The 20,744-nt window shown below is 37.1% G+C and overlaps 1 protein-coding gene across 1 annotated transcript in view; it reads right to left on the bottom strand.

Moving 5' to 3' along the window:
• Window positions 1–20,744, bottom strand: part of HDAC9 (histone deacetylase 9) — a gene marked incomplete at its 3' end in the record, with an annotated part of 402,701 nt that overhangs the window by 108,226 nt on the left and 273,731 nt on the right. The window contains 2 exon segments of the mRNA XM_082754738.1: window positions 2,888–2,995; window positions 17,922–17,971. Of these exon segments, the coding sequence (XP_082610864.1) occupies window positions 2,888–2,995; window positions 17,922–17,971 (158 nt within the window).

Raw genomic sequence — 20,744 nt, 5'->3', positions numbered from 1 at the left:
TGGGTTGACCTGTGTGGTGCCAGGAGTTGGACTTCATGATCCTTGTGGGTCCCTTTCAACTCAGGATATTCTATGATTCTATGATTCTTTCTCCATTGCACTGGGTAGATAATCCACTGCCTCTTCTGCTGCAGTCTGAATCACTGCCCTGTGGGAATTCCCTGCTCTGTATTTTAAGTCTGCCACTGTGAACTGCAGGACATGCAGCTTTTCTCAGGCAACTGTGGGATTTCAGAACAAATCTGTGTGTCCTGTCTCATAATTTAGTATTTTTCTTAAGATGACATCAAACTGACAGTGCACCATCTGATAACAATCCATACTATAAACTGCCAGGGAAAAATTACAGCACGTTTCCTTACTTGCTCTCATCTTGCTGTTTACATGCTGCAGAGCTGTTATAGCTTATGCACAATTCTGGAAGGCCTTTTTTGTCATCCAAAGATTCTGAAGCTGTGGCAGACCTTTCCAGATTCCCATCACAGCTTAATCCTCCCACACAGGGCTCACAGTACAGGCCCCAGATGGTTACTTCACATGCATATTTGCTCAGTGAATGAACATGAAAGTGGTCAGCTTCACTTACTTCCTCTCAGATCTTTACAAGTATGTTACAGAATTGGCATTTTACCTGTACTAGAAACAGCCGATCAGTGCAACACGTATGTTTCTAGAGGAAGAATTGCAGCAAGATCGAAAAGCAATATATAAAGTCATCATAAATGTAGACTGACACATACAGATCTGTAGGGCTAAAATCTCACAGCTACCTAAATTCTCATGTGAACACCATGTAGAATGCCTCAGAATACACTGCAAAAAATCCCTTGATACAATTTACTATATAAGAGTATTGAGCAAAATCCAGGTTTGTATGCAGTGACAAAGTAAACATACGAGGATTCTGCCCAAAAATATCAGGATCAGTTTATTTCCAGAACTTCTGCTAGCATGTTTTTCTTCTGTCAGCCAGGCCTTAATAACTTTTCCATGGGTTTCTTTCATTTTAAATTATAAACACCACATGCAGATTGTTAGTTCATACAGTCAGCATAGTGGCACGTAAGCCACTGGACTTCATGCTGGAAGTACAGTAGCAGGTTAAACGCGTATTGGGAATGGCATGAGTATTGCTGATTCGCTTTCACAGCAAATGTTTTCCATTCCTACTTTCCTCATGATTTGGGGTAAACCAGTGACTTGGCACATGTTTTGAACAATTACCTATGTCTCAGCTGGAGGAGGAATGAGATTGTTCCAGTCCTCTCCACTGCAGATGAAGATTCTATTTAGGATCAACAATAATTTTACAGTAAACTACAAATTAGTATTAAATTTAAAGTATTTATTTACAGTTTGTTGCAACTCCAGCAGCAACCACGGTCTCACAGTGGATGATGTTTGATTCTTTCCATCTGTCCATCACACAGATAAATAATCAAGCACAATCACACCATGGAAAGACACCACAAAAGCACAAAGATAAACAGCATAGATTCTCAGCAGACACTGCTTAGGCTAACTGTGCACAGGGCATATCTCACTATTCTTATCAAAATTTGCTTGCATATCATCTTAAAGACTGACATATGTCCTACAGTCACCAAAGGCAAAAAAAAAAAAAAAAAAGGGTAAAAAGCCCTACTTCCCTTTCATTAGTCTCGTTGTGTGGGAATAATGTTTAGTGAGTTGTGTATTGAATCCTACCGAACCCTGAAAGCTGAAGTGCCCATCAGAAAAGATCTGCGAGATCCCATATGGACATGCCTCTCCCTGATTTGAGATTTCAAAAATTATAGCATCTTGGTGTAGCACCTGGCTGATGATTTCAGTATCTGAACACAAAAGTTTAGTAATCACATTTGACTGGGTCAGAGATATAATACTGTATTTTAACTGAATGCTCCTTTACATACCTATATATTTTATACCTCTTTATATATATACATGTACACATAAACATATGTACTCTTCACCTAATATGTAGCTAATGTATTTTGACTGAAATAAGACAGATATAGAGGAAGAAAATTCCCAAGTTCCATTACATTTTGGAATTTTTGGGGAAAAAAAAAATCATTGTATAATGTTAATTTTAAAATATTTATTCCTATCTTGATTTTGCAAACAGGACTGAATCCATTAGTGTTTGGACTGGAAAGAGTATAAACAGTTTCATTAAGGAGACGTGTTAGCTCCAACAATGTTTATTGGGGCAAGACTGCATCCAGGCTGCATATGGTGTACCTTTAAATAGGGCTGTTAAAATACCAAATAAAATGTCAAAGTCCGTCAGGTCTGGAACTTTTATAAATTGTTTAGACTGGGGATAATTTGGGTTTTGTACATCATTCTTTGCGGATCGTGCAGAAAGGAGATAGGGAAGAAAAGCTGTCCAGGAAGAACAATGAGGGACAGTCAGTGTGGAGCTGCCGACGGGAAGGTGTATTCTGGATCATTACTCCCCTCATCAACAGCGTCCCTCTTCCCTGACAACCTGTTTGCCCACCGATTGCCTCCCCTCTCTCTGGGTGGTATCATGAGGTCATGCACGTGACTAAATCATATTAAAAATAAAAAAAAAAAACAACACACACTTCAAAAGGCAGTTCCACAGCAACTTGCCAGCTACATGCACGCAACAAGTAACTTCACCTCAGGCTGTAGCACTCTGAAGAAAACAGCACTACTTCAGAGCATCAATGGCAAACGTATCTCCTGTGAGGCTCAGTGGCCACCTCGAGGAGCCAATGGGGCTGCCACACCTTGGTGGCCATCCTCCCTCTTCCCCTCCCGCCACCCAGCAGTGCGGAGCGGGCGAACAAGGCCTGCCTTCAGCCCCCCTGGACCTCCCTGCCTCCCACCCACCGCGTGGCCCGGACCTCACCTTCAGCTCCCGGGAGGCCACGCGGGCCGCCAGCTCGATGACACAGCCCACCGCCATGCGTGCCGCCCCAGCCGAGTGCAGCTCGTTCCAAACGGTGTCACTGTCCACCTGAGCAAACAGCCGGCCCCAAGAGAAGGGCAAGGGAGAGAGGGAGAGGGAAAGGGAGAGGGAGAGCATGAGAGAAAACAAACCCGTGAGGGAGGGCTGGCAGTGTGACAGCCCGTGTACAATAACATCAGTCTTCCGTCCGGGCCAGCTGAAAGGCCTTCTGGACATGGCTTTACTTATGCTTTTTCTCTGCACGGGCTTCTCCAATGGAAACACATTCCTGTCATGCCTCGCTGCCATTCCCTGTTTAGATTTCTCATTACAAACAGCATTACATCGGCCAGGCTGGGCCTGCTCACCGGCCAGTGGACGCCCTGCACCGGGTCCTTACATTGGTGGGGATGGGGGGCTGCCAGCGAGGGACATGAGGTCCCACAGGAGAAGCCACTGCTGTCCCAAAAAAGCATGCCGACAGAAACTGACCAGCAGCCCAGATCATGATGTGTTTTAAAATTAGCAGTAAAAGCTTTTCTTTCTTACCCAGGCAGGCATCATTTTTAAATGACTGAAATCACAATGATTCACTGTTTAGCTTAATTTCACTACTTACCATTGCCATAGACAAAAAAATAAAATGAAATAAATTGAAGTACCACCCTTGCTGTATCTCCAGTTTTGATGGACTGCTAAGTTTTGACTGAAAGGCTTTAGATCACTCTTTATAACAGCTTAAACATTATATGAAAATATAAATATAAAGATAAAATAAAGATATTTTAATTGTAAAATATAAATAAAATATTATAAAGACAGCTAAGCAGTACTGTTCTACAGCTTCAATCAGTAACCCAATATTTTACTTTTGAAATATATTTTTAGTAACTATTTATTTGCAGAAACAAACAACATAGTATAGATGAAATGTTGCATATCCCTTTTATGCTACTATGCCAAGCAGACATGATGGTGTGAAACAGTCTGAAAAAAACATCTAGAGAGACAGCCAGACTTCCTTGATGCTCCATGGGAAGTGCATTTAGTAGTATCATACTGCACAAATTTATCATGAAAAGAGAAACGTTTAGGGATAGACAAAATACTGTGGCAGATGCTATTTGGATAACTTCCAAGTACACTGAGACATGTTTTAAGTTTGAACCAGAAGCTTCTGTTCCTAATTTCTTAAGAAAGAGAGAAAGAGAGAGAGAAAGAGAGAACGAGAGAACGAGAGAAAGGAAGGAAGGAAGGAAGGAAGGAAGGAAGGAAGGAAGGAAGGAAGGAAGGAAGGAAGGAAGGAAGGAAGGGAGGGAGGGAGGGAGGGAGGGAAGGAGGAAGGAAGAAAAAGAAAGAAAGAAAAGAGAAAGAAAAAAGAAAGAAATTAAATAATTGAAAATGGATGCAAATGCTGCTCGACTGTGGAAGTTCTGAGGAATTCTCTGATTAGTCATTTGAAACAGAAAGAAGCTTGATCTTCTCTCTACACCTGTCAAATGTCTTCACCATTACTGTTACAATAATATTATATTTCAAGCTACTAAAATGATCATGTTTTTCAGTTTGCTGGACCTGAATTTTCTATCATTTTGATCAGTTTTGTGTTCATGCAGCAGAACTAATGAAAATAATTCCTATTCACAACAGGCCTGAATAAAAAGCATAGACTGTTCTTGCAAAGTTCAGAATAACAATAATAACACATTTTGTTTTCATCTGAGAATCTCAAAAAGTTGTCTAAACACAATTAAGCATCATCAGCTTGATACAGGATGATTTATTAAATTTGTTTTGCAGACTGGTAGCCTGAGACACAAATCAGTAGGTAGCTCAGGAAATTACAGCAAGAAACCAGAAAGAAACCAAGTAGTAAAAATATCATGACGTATTTAACATTAGGCAGAACTTCAGGTTCTCTCTCTGCTGCTTTAAAGCAACTGTGAATCAATTTTATTTTTAAAACAAATAAGGAAATAAATAAGTAGAGGTCATTGGTTAAATCAATTTAATCAAACCATAATAAAGTTTGAAAAATACAGTGCAGTACTTTAAATAAAGAAGTATCAACAAGAGGGCTGGGAGGGAGTACTTTCTTGCCATTTTTATGGCTAGCAAATTAAGGATAACATGAAGGAGTGGCTGATGAAAATGATTCAGTGGCAGCTGCTCGGTACACCAGGGCACAGGCAGGAGTCTGCATCCTCAAAGGGACTATGATTCATTTCCAGGAAGGCCGATTAAGTTAAAATTGTAACCACAGCTTGAGAGTACCCACCCTTCAAGACAGTTGTCTGCTCTGACACATGAGACGGCAGTTTCTCCAACTGCTGAACACCGAGTATTGGCCAGGATACGGCATTTATCATTTTCTGCTTTCAGCTAAGTGTGAGGAGACTGAACCAGGACAATGAGACCAAATATCTTCTACTACAATATTCCCTTCATTACAGAATTGTACCTGGACTGGATGTAAATGGGCAATCAGGAGACAAAATAGCATTTCTCAAGGAATTTTTAGAAATGACCCCCTAAAAGTACACAGGAAATTCAGGATATTTTAGCTGATCTCTTGGGGAATATTGTAGTTGATCTTCTGGGCATAGTACATACAACAAACTGCAAATTCTTAAAGCCAGAGTTAGCCAACTGAAGCTGCATATCTTAGTACAGAGTTATTATAAGAAAACTAACATACTGATATGAATATAATTACCCTGAAAAGGTAAAGTATTATAAATTTGGATGTTAAAATCTGCTCCATAGTCATGCAAAATTCAGACTGAATTTTTGAGGAATATCTCTTGAAGAACAACCTAGAAAACTTTCATCCTACAGCCAAAACTTTAGCTGTCACAACTAGAAAATATCCATATGACATTCCATTTTATCTCTCTATTAATGCAATATATTACCTTAAATATTACAGGTGCTTAAACAGAGATTTTTTTATTTTTTTTTTAGCGTTATTCGATTTTTTTGTTTGCAACTTGCTGTTGTAATACAGTGATATAAGTGGCAAATCTGTTAAAATTACAGCTACTATCTGGCCTAGTTGTCATGCTGTATATGAAATACAACTATGTAAAATCCTACTGGATGTGCTTTTTATTCCTGTGAGATGAAGTGATTGGATTTTATATGAGTAAAGAGTATAGGATTATGATTTCTGGTTCTCTTTCAGGTATAGATCGAATTTATCTGACAGTCATCTAGGTGCTAAGTATGCATAACCTTGTGACAAATGTAATAGCTTCTAAATCACAGTCTATGATAAAGTCAGATGGAATTTAATAAACTTTTTTTACTTTTTAGTTTGTCTTTTTCTTTTACTTTTGTTCTGTAAGTGCTTTGGAGTAGCCTAAGAATTTAATAAAAACTCCCTTGATTTTGGATTTTTTTTAGAGGAAGTTAAAAAATTACAGAAAATATAGATTTGTAGTTTGGTTCTAACAGAGAAATTCTGCTTAGTTACATGCATTATTTTAATTCAAGAATCCTTTTAAAAATTGTCAGTGTAGGAAAGCATTTGGAATATCTAACCAAAATGAAAAAGAATGGTTTTTCAAAGCCTCAAAATGTCAGCGGTAAACTATGAGCATACCACACGTTTCGTTATCAAAAAGCCTATCACTACTGCAGCTCTTCAAAGAAGGATTGTGCATGATAACAGCTAGAGCCAGAAAACACAAGCCCTATCTGAATACTAAACTTTTAAACACACATATGGATTTACTTCAGTCTGAGTTTCCTGAATGAGCAGTGTAGGCTGTAGACTTTTTCAAGCACATCTAGTATAGCTCAATCATTGGCATGTGTAGCAAAGCTAATACTCTGTAAAGCTACAGATGATAGAAATTAAGCTACCTGTCCCTGAAGTGGATGTGGAGGCATTAAAGAGGAAAGGAATGACTTAAGTGAAAAGAAATGTAGGTAACTTTTCCTGAGTGAATGCTACTAATGTTTCAAGTGCTGTGTGCAGAAATACCCTGCTTTACACAAAAGAGAGAAAGAGAGAAAGAGAAAAAGAGAGAGAGAGAGAAAGAGAAGAAAGAGAAGAGAAAGAGAGAGAAAGAAAGAGAGAAAGAAAGAGAAAGAGAGAAAGAGAGAGAGAAAGAGAGAAAAGAAAGAGAAAGAAAGAAAGAAAGAAAGAAAGAAAGAAAGAAAGAAAGAAAGAAAGAAAGAAAGAAAGAAAGAAAGAAGAGAGAAAGAGAGAGAGAAAGAGAGAGAGAAAGAGAGAAAGAGAGAAAGAAAGATAGAAAGAAAAAGAAAATGAAAGAATATGAATAATATGAATGTTTCCTGCAAGAAGTACCAATGTGATAACTTGAATTTCACAATGAAGACTTTAAGCATACTGAAAACAAGCTAAGAAACAGCAGAGATGTAGCAGATAGAAACCTTGTACTGTACCACTTTCAGGGCTAGAATATTTCATGTTAAGATAGACTGACTATAAATTTGAAAGTTACCAACTCCTTATGCCTTCATCAGGTAGTGGTATGTGTGTGTGTGAAAATGGAGAGGAAAGACATGGAAAGGCTTCTGAGAGGGAGACTGTTTACATAAGGTCCTTTCTGAAATCCCCGTATTTGCTAAAACTGGAAAAGCTACATGTCCTGCTACCTATAATATCTAATCTAGTAATATCTATCTAGAACCTCAGAGAGGCAAAAAGTGGCATAATAATTCATTGGCATTCTTATAATATATTTATAACTGTCTTTTTTTTTTTTTAACTTGTCCTTTCCCCTGCACTCCTCATCCTCAGTTGTCCTTCCTCCAGAAGTGTCACAGGATCTGCCTAATGGTCACTGGATCACAGTTCTGCTGACCAGATATATTGCTGGCAGTCTGACAAACCCTGCTACTTTTCACACCCTGTGTGGTTTATTCATTTGTATGAGTTATTTCCCTTCCTTGAATAATTAACTGTGAGTTCTGAAGTTGTCTTAAATACACATTCACTGATAACTAGGTGGCAATATAAACGAGAGCCAAAGCTATTGCTCTACGATACATTCTGACAAGGCATCCTAGAGTTTCATTTCTCTCTCTGTCACACACACATGTACACACACACACACTTTGTTATTCAACACAAATGGAGCTTCCACAATGGAATTCTGATTTCATTCCTAAAAGGAATTGAAAATATACTAAATCTCACATCCTGTTCTGAATTCTCTGCACAGTTGTTGCCATCATAAAAATCAAAACCAGTCCTCCAAGAGTTACCACATGTCCCTGTCAGAGATATTCTACTTATTCTCTGAGAATAGTTCAAAAACACAATCTGTCATTTACCTGCTTATGGAAATTTTGGCCAGTGATAGCAGTGCTATGTGTACACTAACCTGCACAACAAGCTAAAAAGAAGCAGTTATTCATAGCAGTTTAAAAATATTGTTTCACCTCTCAAAGAGCAGAGGTAGGGCTCAACTATTCTTAGATGGAAGTTAATTCAGTATGCATTTCTGTTGCGATATTTCAACACGAATCTGGAAAAACTACTATATAAAAAAAATGCTGTCCTCAGATATAAATGCTTATAAAACTGTGAAGTAAATAAAACCTAGTTAGCTAACAACATTGTAGCTATTTGCAGTAAACAAACTGATTAAGCCCTCTGCGAGGAATAATATGTGAGGGTACAGAGCTATTTAGTGATACCACAATTGAATAAAACTTGTGTATTGCAGAGCAAATTCCTTTGTTTTAGTTTTAAAAGCATTCAGTCTCACACTCTTCCACTCATGCCAGAGCAAACATGTTTCCATCACTGAGTTTTTTCATTTCCCTGGCATGAAAATAGAAATGAAATGTTTTCCTGAAGTGTTGCAACCTCTAAAACTTGCGTGTGGCATTTTGCTCTTATTTCCAGAAACAAGTCTGCCATTCTTGGAGAGAGTTAGTGCCAGTGAATGCCAGTATATAAGTCTGGAATATGTTGCTCGTGACCACGAGCAGTGCAGTTTCCCAGGTGCCACGCTCACAGCTCTCACTTCCCACTCCTACAGATGTACTCATGGTCATTCATCACCTCTGTGATTTCCACTAAGAAGCAAAAGGTCCTCAGCGTGCTTCTCAGCTGCTGTTTCATCTCACCATGACTAAAGAAGCGAAGGTGCGCACATCATCTCTGAGGAACAACCTCTAATGAATGGCCTGTCAGCCACATCACTCAGTAAGGAACAAAGGAGAAAAGGCTGACGTCTCTTCCATAAATCCCCCACAGAGGAAGTTTGTGAAAGTGGGCTACTTTAGGAAAAATATGTACCAAGATCTTCCTTTATTTTTACTGTTACTTTACAGCTGTATCAGAGACTTGTTTTGTCAAAGGCCTTTCCAACTGCTTTAATCCAAAATGCCTGCCATAGGGAGTACCCAGAATATCAATTTTTCATACTTTCAGTATGATTTACAAACAAATTGTGAAAGGGATGCAATCTTTAGACTCCACTGGGATGAATAGTTCAAAGGATCTTCACAGATCATTGCTTGAACAAAAAAAGGTGGAATTCACTTGGTTTGCATCGGCTTCTCTGCTGTGTTTGAGTTGTAGAAGAATTGTTGTTTGAGTTGCAGAAGAATTTACCATCTACAATAATCATGGAAATGGACTTTTAAAAAGAATTTTAGCAGCTATTAATTCTGACCTCAAAAGCCTCTTACAGTGCAATAAGGAATGTTGACAGTACCTGTACCTTCTACACGTAGGATATATAACATTTTCAAGTGTTACCTGCCAATAATGATCTAACTTGTACAGCTATTATAAAACAAAATCGATTTTCAGAAAATACTAACAAAACATTTCTAAGCAGAAAATAAAAATTGAATCCCTACCATAGTTATTGATGGAGGTGGTCCACCTCAGATAAATAAGTGCAGCACCCCTATTTCCTTACAAAGGGAGTTCACATGGAGGTTTGTAAAAAATCAAGTAAATATATGATGTCTGTATTTAAAAACAAATCTATTTGTATTCAAAATGAGAATAAGAATAGAATCAGCCTAAATCAAGCTGAAAGCTGAACACAACAATATCTTCTGAAGTAGTTTTATTCATTGACTCTCCTAAACTTCCTTTTATGACAAGCATTTAGAATCTCTGGGTCTTAGAAAGCATGCATTAAACACCCAAAAGGATCTCAAAACTTTAATGAAACAGCAATGTGTGGATCATTGGTAGGGGGAATGGAGGGAGGATGGCATGGATTAAATGTGGATTATAACTTGTTTTTAGACAAAACTCATAAATAAAACACTTAGGCCCAGATTCAAGTCTCAGATATGTGGCATATATCACCAGATGCTTGTAAAAATGTTACGGCACTTACAGACCTAGCTCTGAGTACTCTATTAATTTAACTTGACATTTGTTTTAGGTTTTAATGGATTAGTGTGTGAAAATGCTTGTGCAACTGCCTTCTTACGTTTGATCATGCAGTTTCCAAGGGTTCATGAGCAAACAGATAAAACAATGTGTAGCTGGTTGTAATGCACACAATTACAGGAAAACAAGTTTTATATGACTTATTTTTTTTTAAATTGGCAATTTGTTGCTGAAAAAAAATTAGCAATACATAGCACTTTAGCTTTCTTCTTGGCTGTAGATATGATCTTTCTGTCATGGGATGCTATGGAGCTCTGCTAGAACCTGTGTTTATTCAGACAAGTAGCACATCAACATCTCCTCTTCAGAGATTTTTTCTGTCCATCTTGGAGGCTAAATTCTGTCAATAAAGATGTGATGTGCTTTTAAAGAGCACATGTGAATTCTCCTTTCTTTACTGAATTCCCATCAAATTTAATTGCATATATGGAGAGTGAATTTGTATACAATACTTTTGTATATAACACTATTCCACTATTTACACTTAACATAAATACATATATGTTTAGTATATATATATATGTTTAATATCCTAGGAAATAAGAGAGCTTCTTTGCATATTGCTGGCCTTACGTAACACAGTAATTAAAAAAAAAAACACACACATGCAAAATGAGGTAAGATTTTAAAAGGATTGATTTTATGATAGCTCATTAGCTTCAAAATAATTTTATTTCTTCTATGTCATGTGTCTTTGTTTACAATTTGAATCTGGTCTACTACCAAGCAAAAGTGCTCCTCTGTTAAAAACTGGAAAATAAATAAATAAATAAATAGACACACAAATTAAAAACACAAATTTTCTAAGGGACCAAATTCTGCAGATGACAGGATTACCTTTAGCACCCAAGTTAGCAGATTACCACTCTTGAGCTTTCTATCTTCACCTGCTCCAATTTAAAGCAGACTGAGACATTTCTAAAATAGGCCTGCCTGCAGTGATGTCAGGAACTATGTCTCTCAGCTGACCAGTTTTGCTTCTCGTTAAATATCATGACCTGTGGTATATGACACCGGGCCACCTCTGTGCCACAACTGGACAAGAATAGGACAAAGTATCTGCCTTTCAGTCTGAAGAAATTGTTTCCTTTTGTTGTGGGCACCATATTCATATGCTAAATACAGCATCCCCACTCTGCTAGAGGTGAGATACCATTGCATGTTCCAGATCTGCAGATGAAGTCTCTGCACCTTGCTAATGGAGGAATATCTAATTATTTCTTCTTCTGATCATCCAGATTTGCATTATCATACTTCCCATTTTTTTTTCTAAAACTAATGTGCCTAAAATTAGGAACTTAGTTGCTTAAAGTCCCTATCAATGGAGGGAATCAAGTACTTCCAGACAGTTCCTCAGATCTTAGATGGACTGAGTTCTGCTCTAATGATGCACATGTCTCTCTAATGGCTACACTAATAAGCAAGGATAACCAGGCTCTTGCTTTGGGTGTTTCAGTAGCACATCTAAGAATGCCTGTGTAAGAGAGCCTCAGTAAAGTGAGAAATGGTTCATTCCTCCAAAACATGGTCCAGTCAGTTCTAAGCTGACCTGAACTGTCACAAATGACAGGGGTATGACACCTAAAAGAGTGCTTGCTAGAGCAACTGGGAGTATGTTATACCCTCATTCCCCCATCCTGTAGATAGCCTATATAAGTTTGTCTGGAAATGCATTGAGTCTCCCATGCAGACCCCTGCACGCTCCGGGCTGACAAACCTCCAGTCCCATGCCTACTGGCCTTGCATCGCACTGTGGGGTGGCATCAGGATGACTGTTTTCACCACATATTTTGATTACCTCTGCAGAAAACGTCACAGAGTCAGAGCTGTGTAACCCTGAGTCCTGAATAGTCATGCAAAATACCTTAATGAAAGTACAATGCTGTTGTGAATTTGTGTTGATTAAACCTTGGAATTTTTTAGGGATGGTGGAGCCAGGGAGGCTTAGGAGATAAGTCTTTTATTCACAAAAATCTCCTGCAATCTTCTCCAAATTGTTACAACTGGAAAATATCAGGAGGTTAATAAGGCCATCAACACATGCTATATCGATGATTTCAGAGTGGGAGATTTCACACTGGGTAGCTGAGCTTCTAGGAATTACTTTCACCAAACAAGGAAACAGACTTAATTTTGGTTGATATTGTGACAGGATTATGCCTGTGGAAGGACACAATTTAATTGTAACACCTATGTGGAGGTGATGTTTAGTTTGAGTGCACAAACCATACTGAGTCTGATTTCATTACAGCCAGGTTTAGATATCAGGAGAGACCTGCAGAACATCTAGGATCCTAAAATCTGCAACAAAGACACAGTGTTATCAACAATACCTTCTTAATTTTTACACCATGGTACCAGGTTGATACCATTCATTCTTATAAGAGGAGCACTAATTTGTAAAAAGTAAAGTCTGAAAATTCTTGCTGCACACAGACTGGTGCGATCAAGAGAAGAATGAGAAGCAGCAGAAAACAATTTGTTTCCTGGTTGACTTACTAAATATGTGCACTAGTGAAATATTGCCTTTCCTCTTGCATTCTTCCTGTGTGGTCAGGACAAAAAGAAGTACTGTCCACCTATCACAACATGGAACGCCAGGGAGAAACTCCACATTCAGAAGATTTAGAAAGATGCTACGAATATTTTGTAGGATTTGGAAAAAACATGGAGAGATTGTATAGCTTCATATTTCTTTTTTGATTGTTACAAGCCAAATTCTTTTCTGGTATAAAAGATCTAAGTTATATTCCAGTTAATGAAACAAGACCAGCTTATCCCAGAAGAAAAACTCATTCCTGTTCTGCCACAACAGCAAAATTAGAGAAAATGCAATGGACTTTCCCAGTATGTAGAAGCCATTCTTAGCTACTCAGATGGCTCAGCAGTTAGTGCATGAACCACTCTGTTCAGCTTTCTAAAGATTTATTCTGCAAAAGTCTAATTTCTTGCAGGGTGCTGTTCTCCCATAGCTCCTCCTCTTGCAGTTTAGAGTTCTGACTTTACACATTACAGGTTTGGAGCAGTGTCTTTGAGGGGGAAAGAGCAGGGGGGGATTGGATAACTGCCCAATTTTATATGATAAAAGTGAAATTCTCTTCTGTCTGCAGGGCAATCCCCAGGGAACAACGTATGAAACCCACACTTAAATAAAATCATATCCTGTTTGCAAACATCATATTCCCTTTGCTTCTCAAGTAATCTGGACCCATAAACCCCAGCACAGCTTGAGAGCCCATTCCTCATCTAAACAAATGCCATAAGCCCCTTTATACTTTTACAACCATGTCAGAAAATAATATTGACTGCCAATAGTGATGTGATTGGAGTTGCCTCCTCTGAGCCATAAAAGAAGCAGTCTGTTATCAATTTCTCTAAATGCATCAAGGGAATTATGGGTCGGTTCAGTTCCAAGTTATAAATGACAATTCAAAAGCCGCAGAAGTGTTTGAAGCTGGGAGCCGATGATGACATTATCATAAAAGCCTGCTCTTCTTTACTTTTGTGGGTTTTTTTTTTTTTTTTGCCTATCAACTAGGCAAAAAAATATGGCTGAGAAATGACTTCAAGATTTCTTCACACAGCAGCAGGTCAAACAGGCAGGAAAACAATCACTATTTTTAGTGACAGACTGAGGCAAGGAGATGAAACTTGCTCACATTAAAAGTAGATTTCTGCTTTTTTTTTTTAATTATTTTATCATTTTCACAGCAGAACAGAAGGGGAGGAATCGCAATAGATGCATGCAATGATTAAATGATCAGTTATATCTCCAGTGGCTATTCACAGAAGAGAAATTGTGGAATTGTCTGATAATTTGCAGAACCAAAAATAATTTGTGATTATTCTCCCCATTTGGCCATTTCACCTGCAATCTACTTACCTCCTGGAAAACTTTTCACATTCCAAACCTCTGACCAGCTGCAAGAAACCATCTCTTATTATTAAAACCACTGGACATAGACCTGCTAATCTCTCTCCAGCACAAGGAATTACACCCCTACAGTATTAGAACTTTTTAACCATAGTTGGTCCAGGTACAATGTTCAACTTGAAAAAAGAATAAAAACTACTATTGAAAGACAGAGGTCCCATACTTCAGTAGATGTTATGTTGCTGAATCTGGATAGTCCTCTGATTAAAAAAAAAAAAAAAAAAAAAAAAAAGTATATATAATTTATGCAAGAAATACTGTTATGGACAAATTTAGGTTAGATAAAGCCTTTTTCTTCTCCCTCTGTGAAACCTGCTCAGTTTGGTTGCCAGTATGAGTCACCTTAGGGCTGTTAGATAGGGAGATATTTATTAGCTGTGTAGTTTCTTAGTTTCTTATTCTTTATTTTTCTTCTGAAAGCCTGGCATATACTTATCCAAATTCAACAATAACCCTGACTTAAGTAGTCACTATCACTGCTTGAAAGCAAATTAAAATGCTTACAAAATCAGTAAACTGTAGCTTTACATGTATTTTGTATTGAAGCATAAGATTCAGAGCTGTGATGAAAAAGGATCAGAGAATATTGAAACTTTGTTAGGGACACTTCCTCTTGTTTACTTTGCAAGATGCTTGAAAGAGCTTTCTTTTACTACAGTCACTGTGATATTGAAAGAAGAGGATCCCTCATCTTGACTGCAGCTTATTGGTGCTGTTGGGACAGAGATAACAACAAAATCAATAATACAGCAGAATTCAGGGTTACAGAGATTGGTTGGATCTTTAAGTCCTGTGGGAACAATGCAAGCCATCCCAAACTCATGCCAATAATCTTAACAGCCCATCAGCTCACCATGTCTGCAATGCCTATGAAGTCTACATTTCAGTCCTTACTCCAAGAGTAGTTTACATTTTGTCCAGTGATTCTTTCATGTGAAATATATAAGCTTTGTGGAACAGAGGCTTGGAGCTAGGACTTGACATTATTTATGCTAGGTAAATTGTACATTTAGATATACCACCCTTACTCCTTGCTCTGTCTTAATGGCCCGGTGCTCTTTCCAACAGTGGCACAGCTTCAGTGTGTGGCATGAGGGTCCCAAACCAGAACCAGACTATGATTTCCACATTGATAACAGCATCGCTTAAGAAATGGGAACTTTGATATTAAATCCAGCCTGGCAGTGAAGAAGAAGCCTAGGTGTGACCATTGCCTGTGTGAGTAGTTTAACTACTAATGTATTTAATAACAGAAAGGCTGAAAAATAACTGCCAGCAAGGTCCGCATGTGGTTAGAAGACAGTAGAATAAAAGATCTCGGAAAACCATCATTCAGGAGAGAGCCATAAAATCTTTAAAGTCTTCTGCAAGAACTGATGTCTCTTTTTTTTTTTTTTTTAATATTTTTTCTCCCTGGATTCTTTAGTGAACAAGTAACCAATTAAGCAAGCAAGAAATTAAATAAAAGGTAAGAAAAAAAAATAAATTTTAATTATTTTCACAGTCTTTTCATGAACTATGTCCTGATCTTACTGTTTTACATTGATTACTGCTTCATACTATTCAATTAATTTAAAATCTACAAAGTACCAATGCTTCTTTCTTTCTACCATCTTTTTTGAAAGTAAATATAGGAATTGCTTTCCAGACAGTTTGAAGTAGCTTTTCCCAGAGCTCATCCTAACCAATAGACAGCCAAATATCACTGAAAGTGAGTTCCTAATCTGATTATTTACCTTGAAAAAGGTCACAACCCATTCCCTTAGAAGAGCCCTACAGCAAGCCTGACAATAATATGTAGAAAGGGAAACCCAACTAGAAAAAAATAAATAAAGTATCGATTTCTACAACATGTTCTTTAATCCAATTTCCATGATTCCAAATCAGAAATAAAGCAAATAGACCCAAGAATGTACAGATAAATTTAAGTATTTAAAAAGGTAAGTTATACTGAGCATTTCTGACTTATGTTAACTTTAGAATTGACAGCATACTTTTATTATTGAAAGTATTTAAAAGGATTTCAAAGCCTATATCTATTTATGATTTTAACACTAACTTTAACACAAACTAATGCCTGAATAACATGTTTAATAGAAAAATATTTTATTTAATTTTCAAAGCCCACCATGGTCATATTTACTTTCCAAAGATCACAGAAAGAATTGTCAAGGAATTCTGCATCACCTCCTCTTTGCTCAGAAGTCTGAACAACATTCTTTCACAACTTCATTCATCTCTTGTTCAACTCTCCATAAACTTCTTGATAAAATTCAATAACTGTGAGAAACTACCTTAATAACAATTGATTTCACCTTTTTATATAGAAAAGTGTGTATGCATAGGCATGTGTGAATATGTACACACAGATGTGCATTTGCAAGTGCATGTCTGCATGTCTATGTGTAACATTAGCCGGTCCATATACAGAAATGATCCCCAAGTTTCAAATACAGCAAGTTGCTAATCACTAAGTTCCAAATTTTAGGCAGAATCCTCAACAAGTGTAAATAGTAGGGGAGCTTGAATGATTACCACTTCTCGATGCTTTGTTCCTTAACTCATAGTTCATAAATCCTCCAAAATTACTAAATTCTGAAAGTTAAATTGAAATTATTATCTTTCTGTGTTAAGTTCCTACAACACATGTTTTGTTTTTCAGGGATATAAAAATAATAATAAACAAACAACTATAAAGAAGACTACTGTGGCATAGAACTTATCCTTTGTAGAGGATAATAGTAAATAAAACATTAGAAGTTTGCATTGGAAGTTGACCTATAGTTCTAATTGCACTCCAGAGATTGTGGCTTTATTTCTGTATAGGGAACATAAGGGAACAAGGGAATTTAAACTTATGTGCATCATCTAGGCAGCCCATCCATATCTAGTAATATCAGCATTTTGATATTGCTAACATTAAAATAATAGTAAATAATGGCTGCAGCTGGACCAGATATGTAGAATACTGCTATGTAGGAAAACAAAAACAAAATCAAAACCAAAACTAAAACCACCTATGCATGATGCCAGAATCAGTAGATATGCTCCATTCTAAATGTTTTTCAATAATGTGGATGAATTCATTACCTAGTATTGCAATGCATTTTTATGCATTTTTTTAATGCATTTTATGCATATTACAGATTTTTTTCCACTGAGTTCTAATACTCACTTGCAAGATTATTTCAGAATGAATCTGTTTCAAAACAGGCCATAAAAAATGCTTAATTAATTTATTAGTTTAACAGAACCCAAGGAATTTTCTAGCAACTAGTGAACAGTTCTCATCATGCTAAATGTTAGTGTTGATAATTTTTTTCTCCTCTCTGAATAATGCAAAGCTATATTTATTTTCACTTCTTCAAAGTTCATTCTGTTACTTTTCTCAAAAATAGATCCCATAAAAAAAAAAAAAAAGGACAACTAAGAAATGTACGTTTTCACAAAATATGTTCCTGTCTAATTGCTCTATATGCTTATCACAATGTATTTTTTCTATGTCTTTGAGAATGGTATGATAGTGTCTCAGATTTTATCTCAAGATTCATCATCAACTTCTCATGACTTTGAACTGATACAGCAACAGTGCTATGGAGCTCATGAATATATGTGCCGTGTGCTTTCCCTCTTGCAAAATAAATAAATAAAAATCTACTTACCCCAAGTCCCCCACAAGGCAACAAGGAAAAGAGTTTTTGAGACACGTTTCCTATATATTAAAGAAAAAAAGAAACAATAAGCAATAGTTATCAAAATTTCATTTAAATACTGGAACAATAATCCCTCTAATATAATTCTGATTTCTGAATTTTGGTATCACACAGTGAAAATACCATGTATTCAAACAAATAATATCAATAGCACTTAGAAAGCAAATCAGCCATGTTGCATTGAAATTACTCTTTTTCAACAGTGACAAATCTTAAGATTGGTAAATCATAGTTTCAAAGGAGTGTATAAGTAATGCTCCAAACTCCACAGATAGTCACTGTACTACAGCTAGTAATTAACCCATTATCTTTAGTCGCTGAAAAGATAAGCAGCTTGTCTAAGTTAGTCATCTCAGCTTCTTCTACAGCCAGTGGAGTAAGATAGGCACCTCTGCCCAGCCTAGATGACTGAGGGGATGAATTACACTTGAGAAGTGCCTGCTTCTTTTCACTGACAACAGAGGGAACCTCATTAAGCTTTACGTGCAACTGATGAGTAATTTTTAAACTTCAGCTCTCCTAAATGTTTCTGCTTTTAAATTTGCAGTCTTCATCTTCTACTTTGGCAAAAAAATCTTGCCATTTACATTCCATCAATGAACAAGTTAACATTTTAAAACATAAAATGAAATACTAGTTGGTTCTGTACTACTCAGAAAATGTATTATACTAAACGGAAAAAGTACTTAATAGATTTTAGAATCTGTTTTCTAGCTTAGGATTTACTTCAATATTTAGAATTGCTTTTTATTAGTTCATGTTGCTTGTTTTGTTGTTGCAGTTGTTTTGGTGATGGTGGTTATGTTTTTTGTTGTTGTTTGTTTGTTTGTTTTTGTACCACTAAACTAATTGTTTGTCTTAATAAGGACAATACTGAAACCGGGTAAGGATCTCAGGATTTGATGCAGTTCCTATTGAAGTATGTAAACTGATCCTAAGGCAGCTGTGGAAGAGAACATACGCTCTTCCCCCACAGTATCACAGAACTGGCTTTGTGACTTTGCCATATGGAGGAAGCGTTAGATAGTGAATCACTCAGGTTACCTAGAGGAGCCACCCATTGTTATGGAAGGGGCAAACGCTGCAGTTACTCATATTCAGCAGGTGCCAATGAAATGTACAAAGACAATTATAAGCCATCATCTTTGAAGTATGAGAGATCGGACTGCAAGATCTGAGATGAAGAAAGTGCTTTACGCTTTGAGTAAAATCCAAGATGCATTTTTAACCGACCAGTGGCCTTTGATCATTTTGCACAGTGTGTGAGAGAAGCCAAACAAAACCTCCTGTGGAGCTACCAGGGGAAATGCAGGTGCAGCAGCTATGCAGAGCATTCTCATACTGTGAGTCCTAATGGCCCCAGACATGCAAGGAAATGTTCGTTGATGAAGACCGTCAGAGCAGAGGTATGGGAGGAGTTTCCAGATCCCTTGCTAAGCAGATCCAGGGACCAATGTGAACAGCTATTTTTCACTTTTTACTGTGGGGAAGATCAAAAAGTCTTGAGCAGCTAACTAAAAAATTAATGCTGTTAAAGTGTCAGGAGACATTAATGGAAACATAAGCTGAAATCTGAGATAAAAGAAGGCATTTTTAGAATATTGAATGACTAGACCTTTTTTCTTAAATTCCATTGCATAAGAGAGAACAGATGAATTCTCATTTATCTCCGTGCAACCAGGCACATTGTACATGGTAAACACTATTAAAAACAACAAACACAAAGTGAAAACAGAAAAGCAGATGGTGAGGAAGGACACTAAAATCAATCAACAGATAGTACTAAAGCAGGGAAAAAAACAAGCACAAAGCCTTTTCAGTGTATCAAGCAACTTGCCAGGATATTCACTTCTATTGCACAAGAGTCAAAAAAGAAGAAGAAGACAGACATTGCAGAAGAAAAACATCAAGATTTCATGAAAACATTGGGAAAGATTCCTCTAAGAGAGTGAGACCAAAATTTAGCTACCATCACATAAAGTAAAGAGCTCATAACACTCCTCCATAAATGAAAATCAGCAGGAAAAAAAGCAAATCCTGAAAATGAATTATGAGAATTTCCCATTATGTTTAGAGATGATGCCTCAGCAGAATTTGTTAAATAGCAGATATTTCCCAGCATCACCCTTCCTCACCCCGAGACACTTCCAGAGTAAAATAATAAAAGAAAATATATATTGGAATACTTCAACTAAGATGAAAGACAAATGGCTTTGCATCAGGACAGAATTTGCAATAATCAACAAATTGCTTTAGAAAAAAGGTCTTTTAGAGAAGATTCACCCCAAAAATGTGCAGATAAAGTTATAAAAATTATCTAAGATTTGTACTCTGAAATGTAAAGCCACAAAGGCAGTAGCAGTTGTTAGTCAAATTGTGTGATGAGGCACCCACCACTGAAGTTAGGAGGCCCCTATGGAAGTCAATAAAGCTGTTTAGGAGATTGGCAACTGGAGGCTGGGACTCTGATGAGCAAGAAAAGTGTTGGGCAAAAAGCTGTCTTTAAAAAAAAAAAAAAAAAAAGCGTTCACTCGTGAAAAGGCACCATTCAGTAAAAAGCAAAGTCAGTTTGAGAAACATGATTGTTTTCAGTGTCACCCCTTGAGAATGAAGCCATTTCTTCTAAGTTGTCATTTTTTGACTGACTTGAAATTACAATTGCACAGACACTCTGTAAATGCATCCTTTAGTTGTATTTTAAATGCTGCCTCACTGTCAGGGATGTGTTGACAGTATATTTCTCACTTTTAAAAACTTGTAATCATTGGAAAC

This window comes from Aythya marila (assembly GCF_965140915.1).
Source record: "Aythya marila genome assembly, chromosome: 2".
NCBI lineage: Eukaryota > Metazoa > Chordata > Aves > Anseriformes > Anatidae > Aythya > Aythya marila.
The sequence above is the reverse complement of the archived record's forward strand: the minus strand, read 5'-3'. Positions and strand labels throughout refer to the sequence as shown.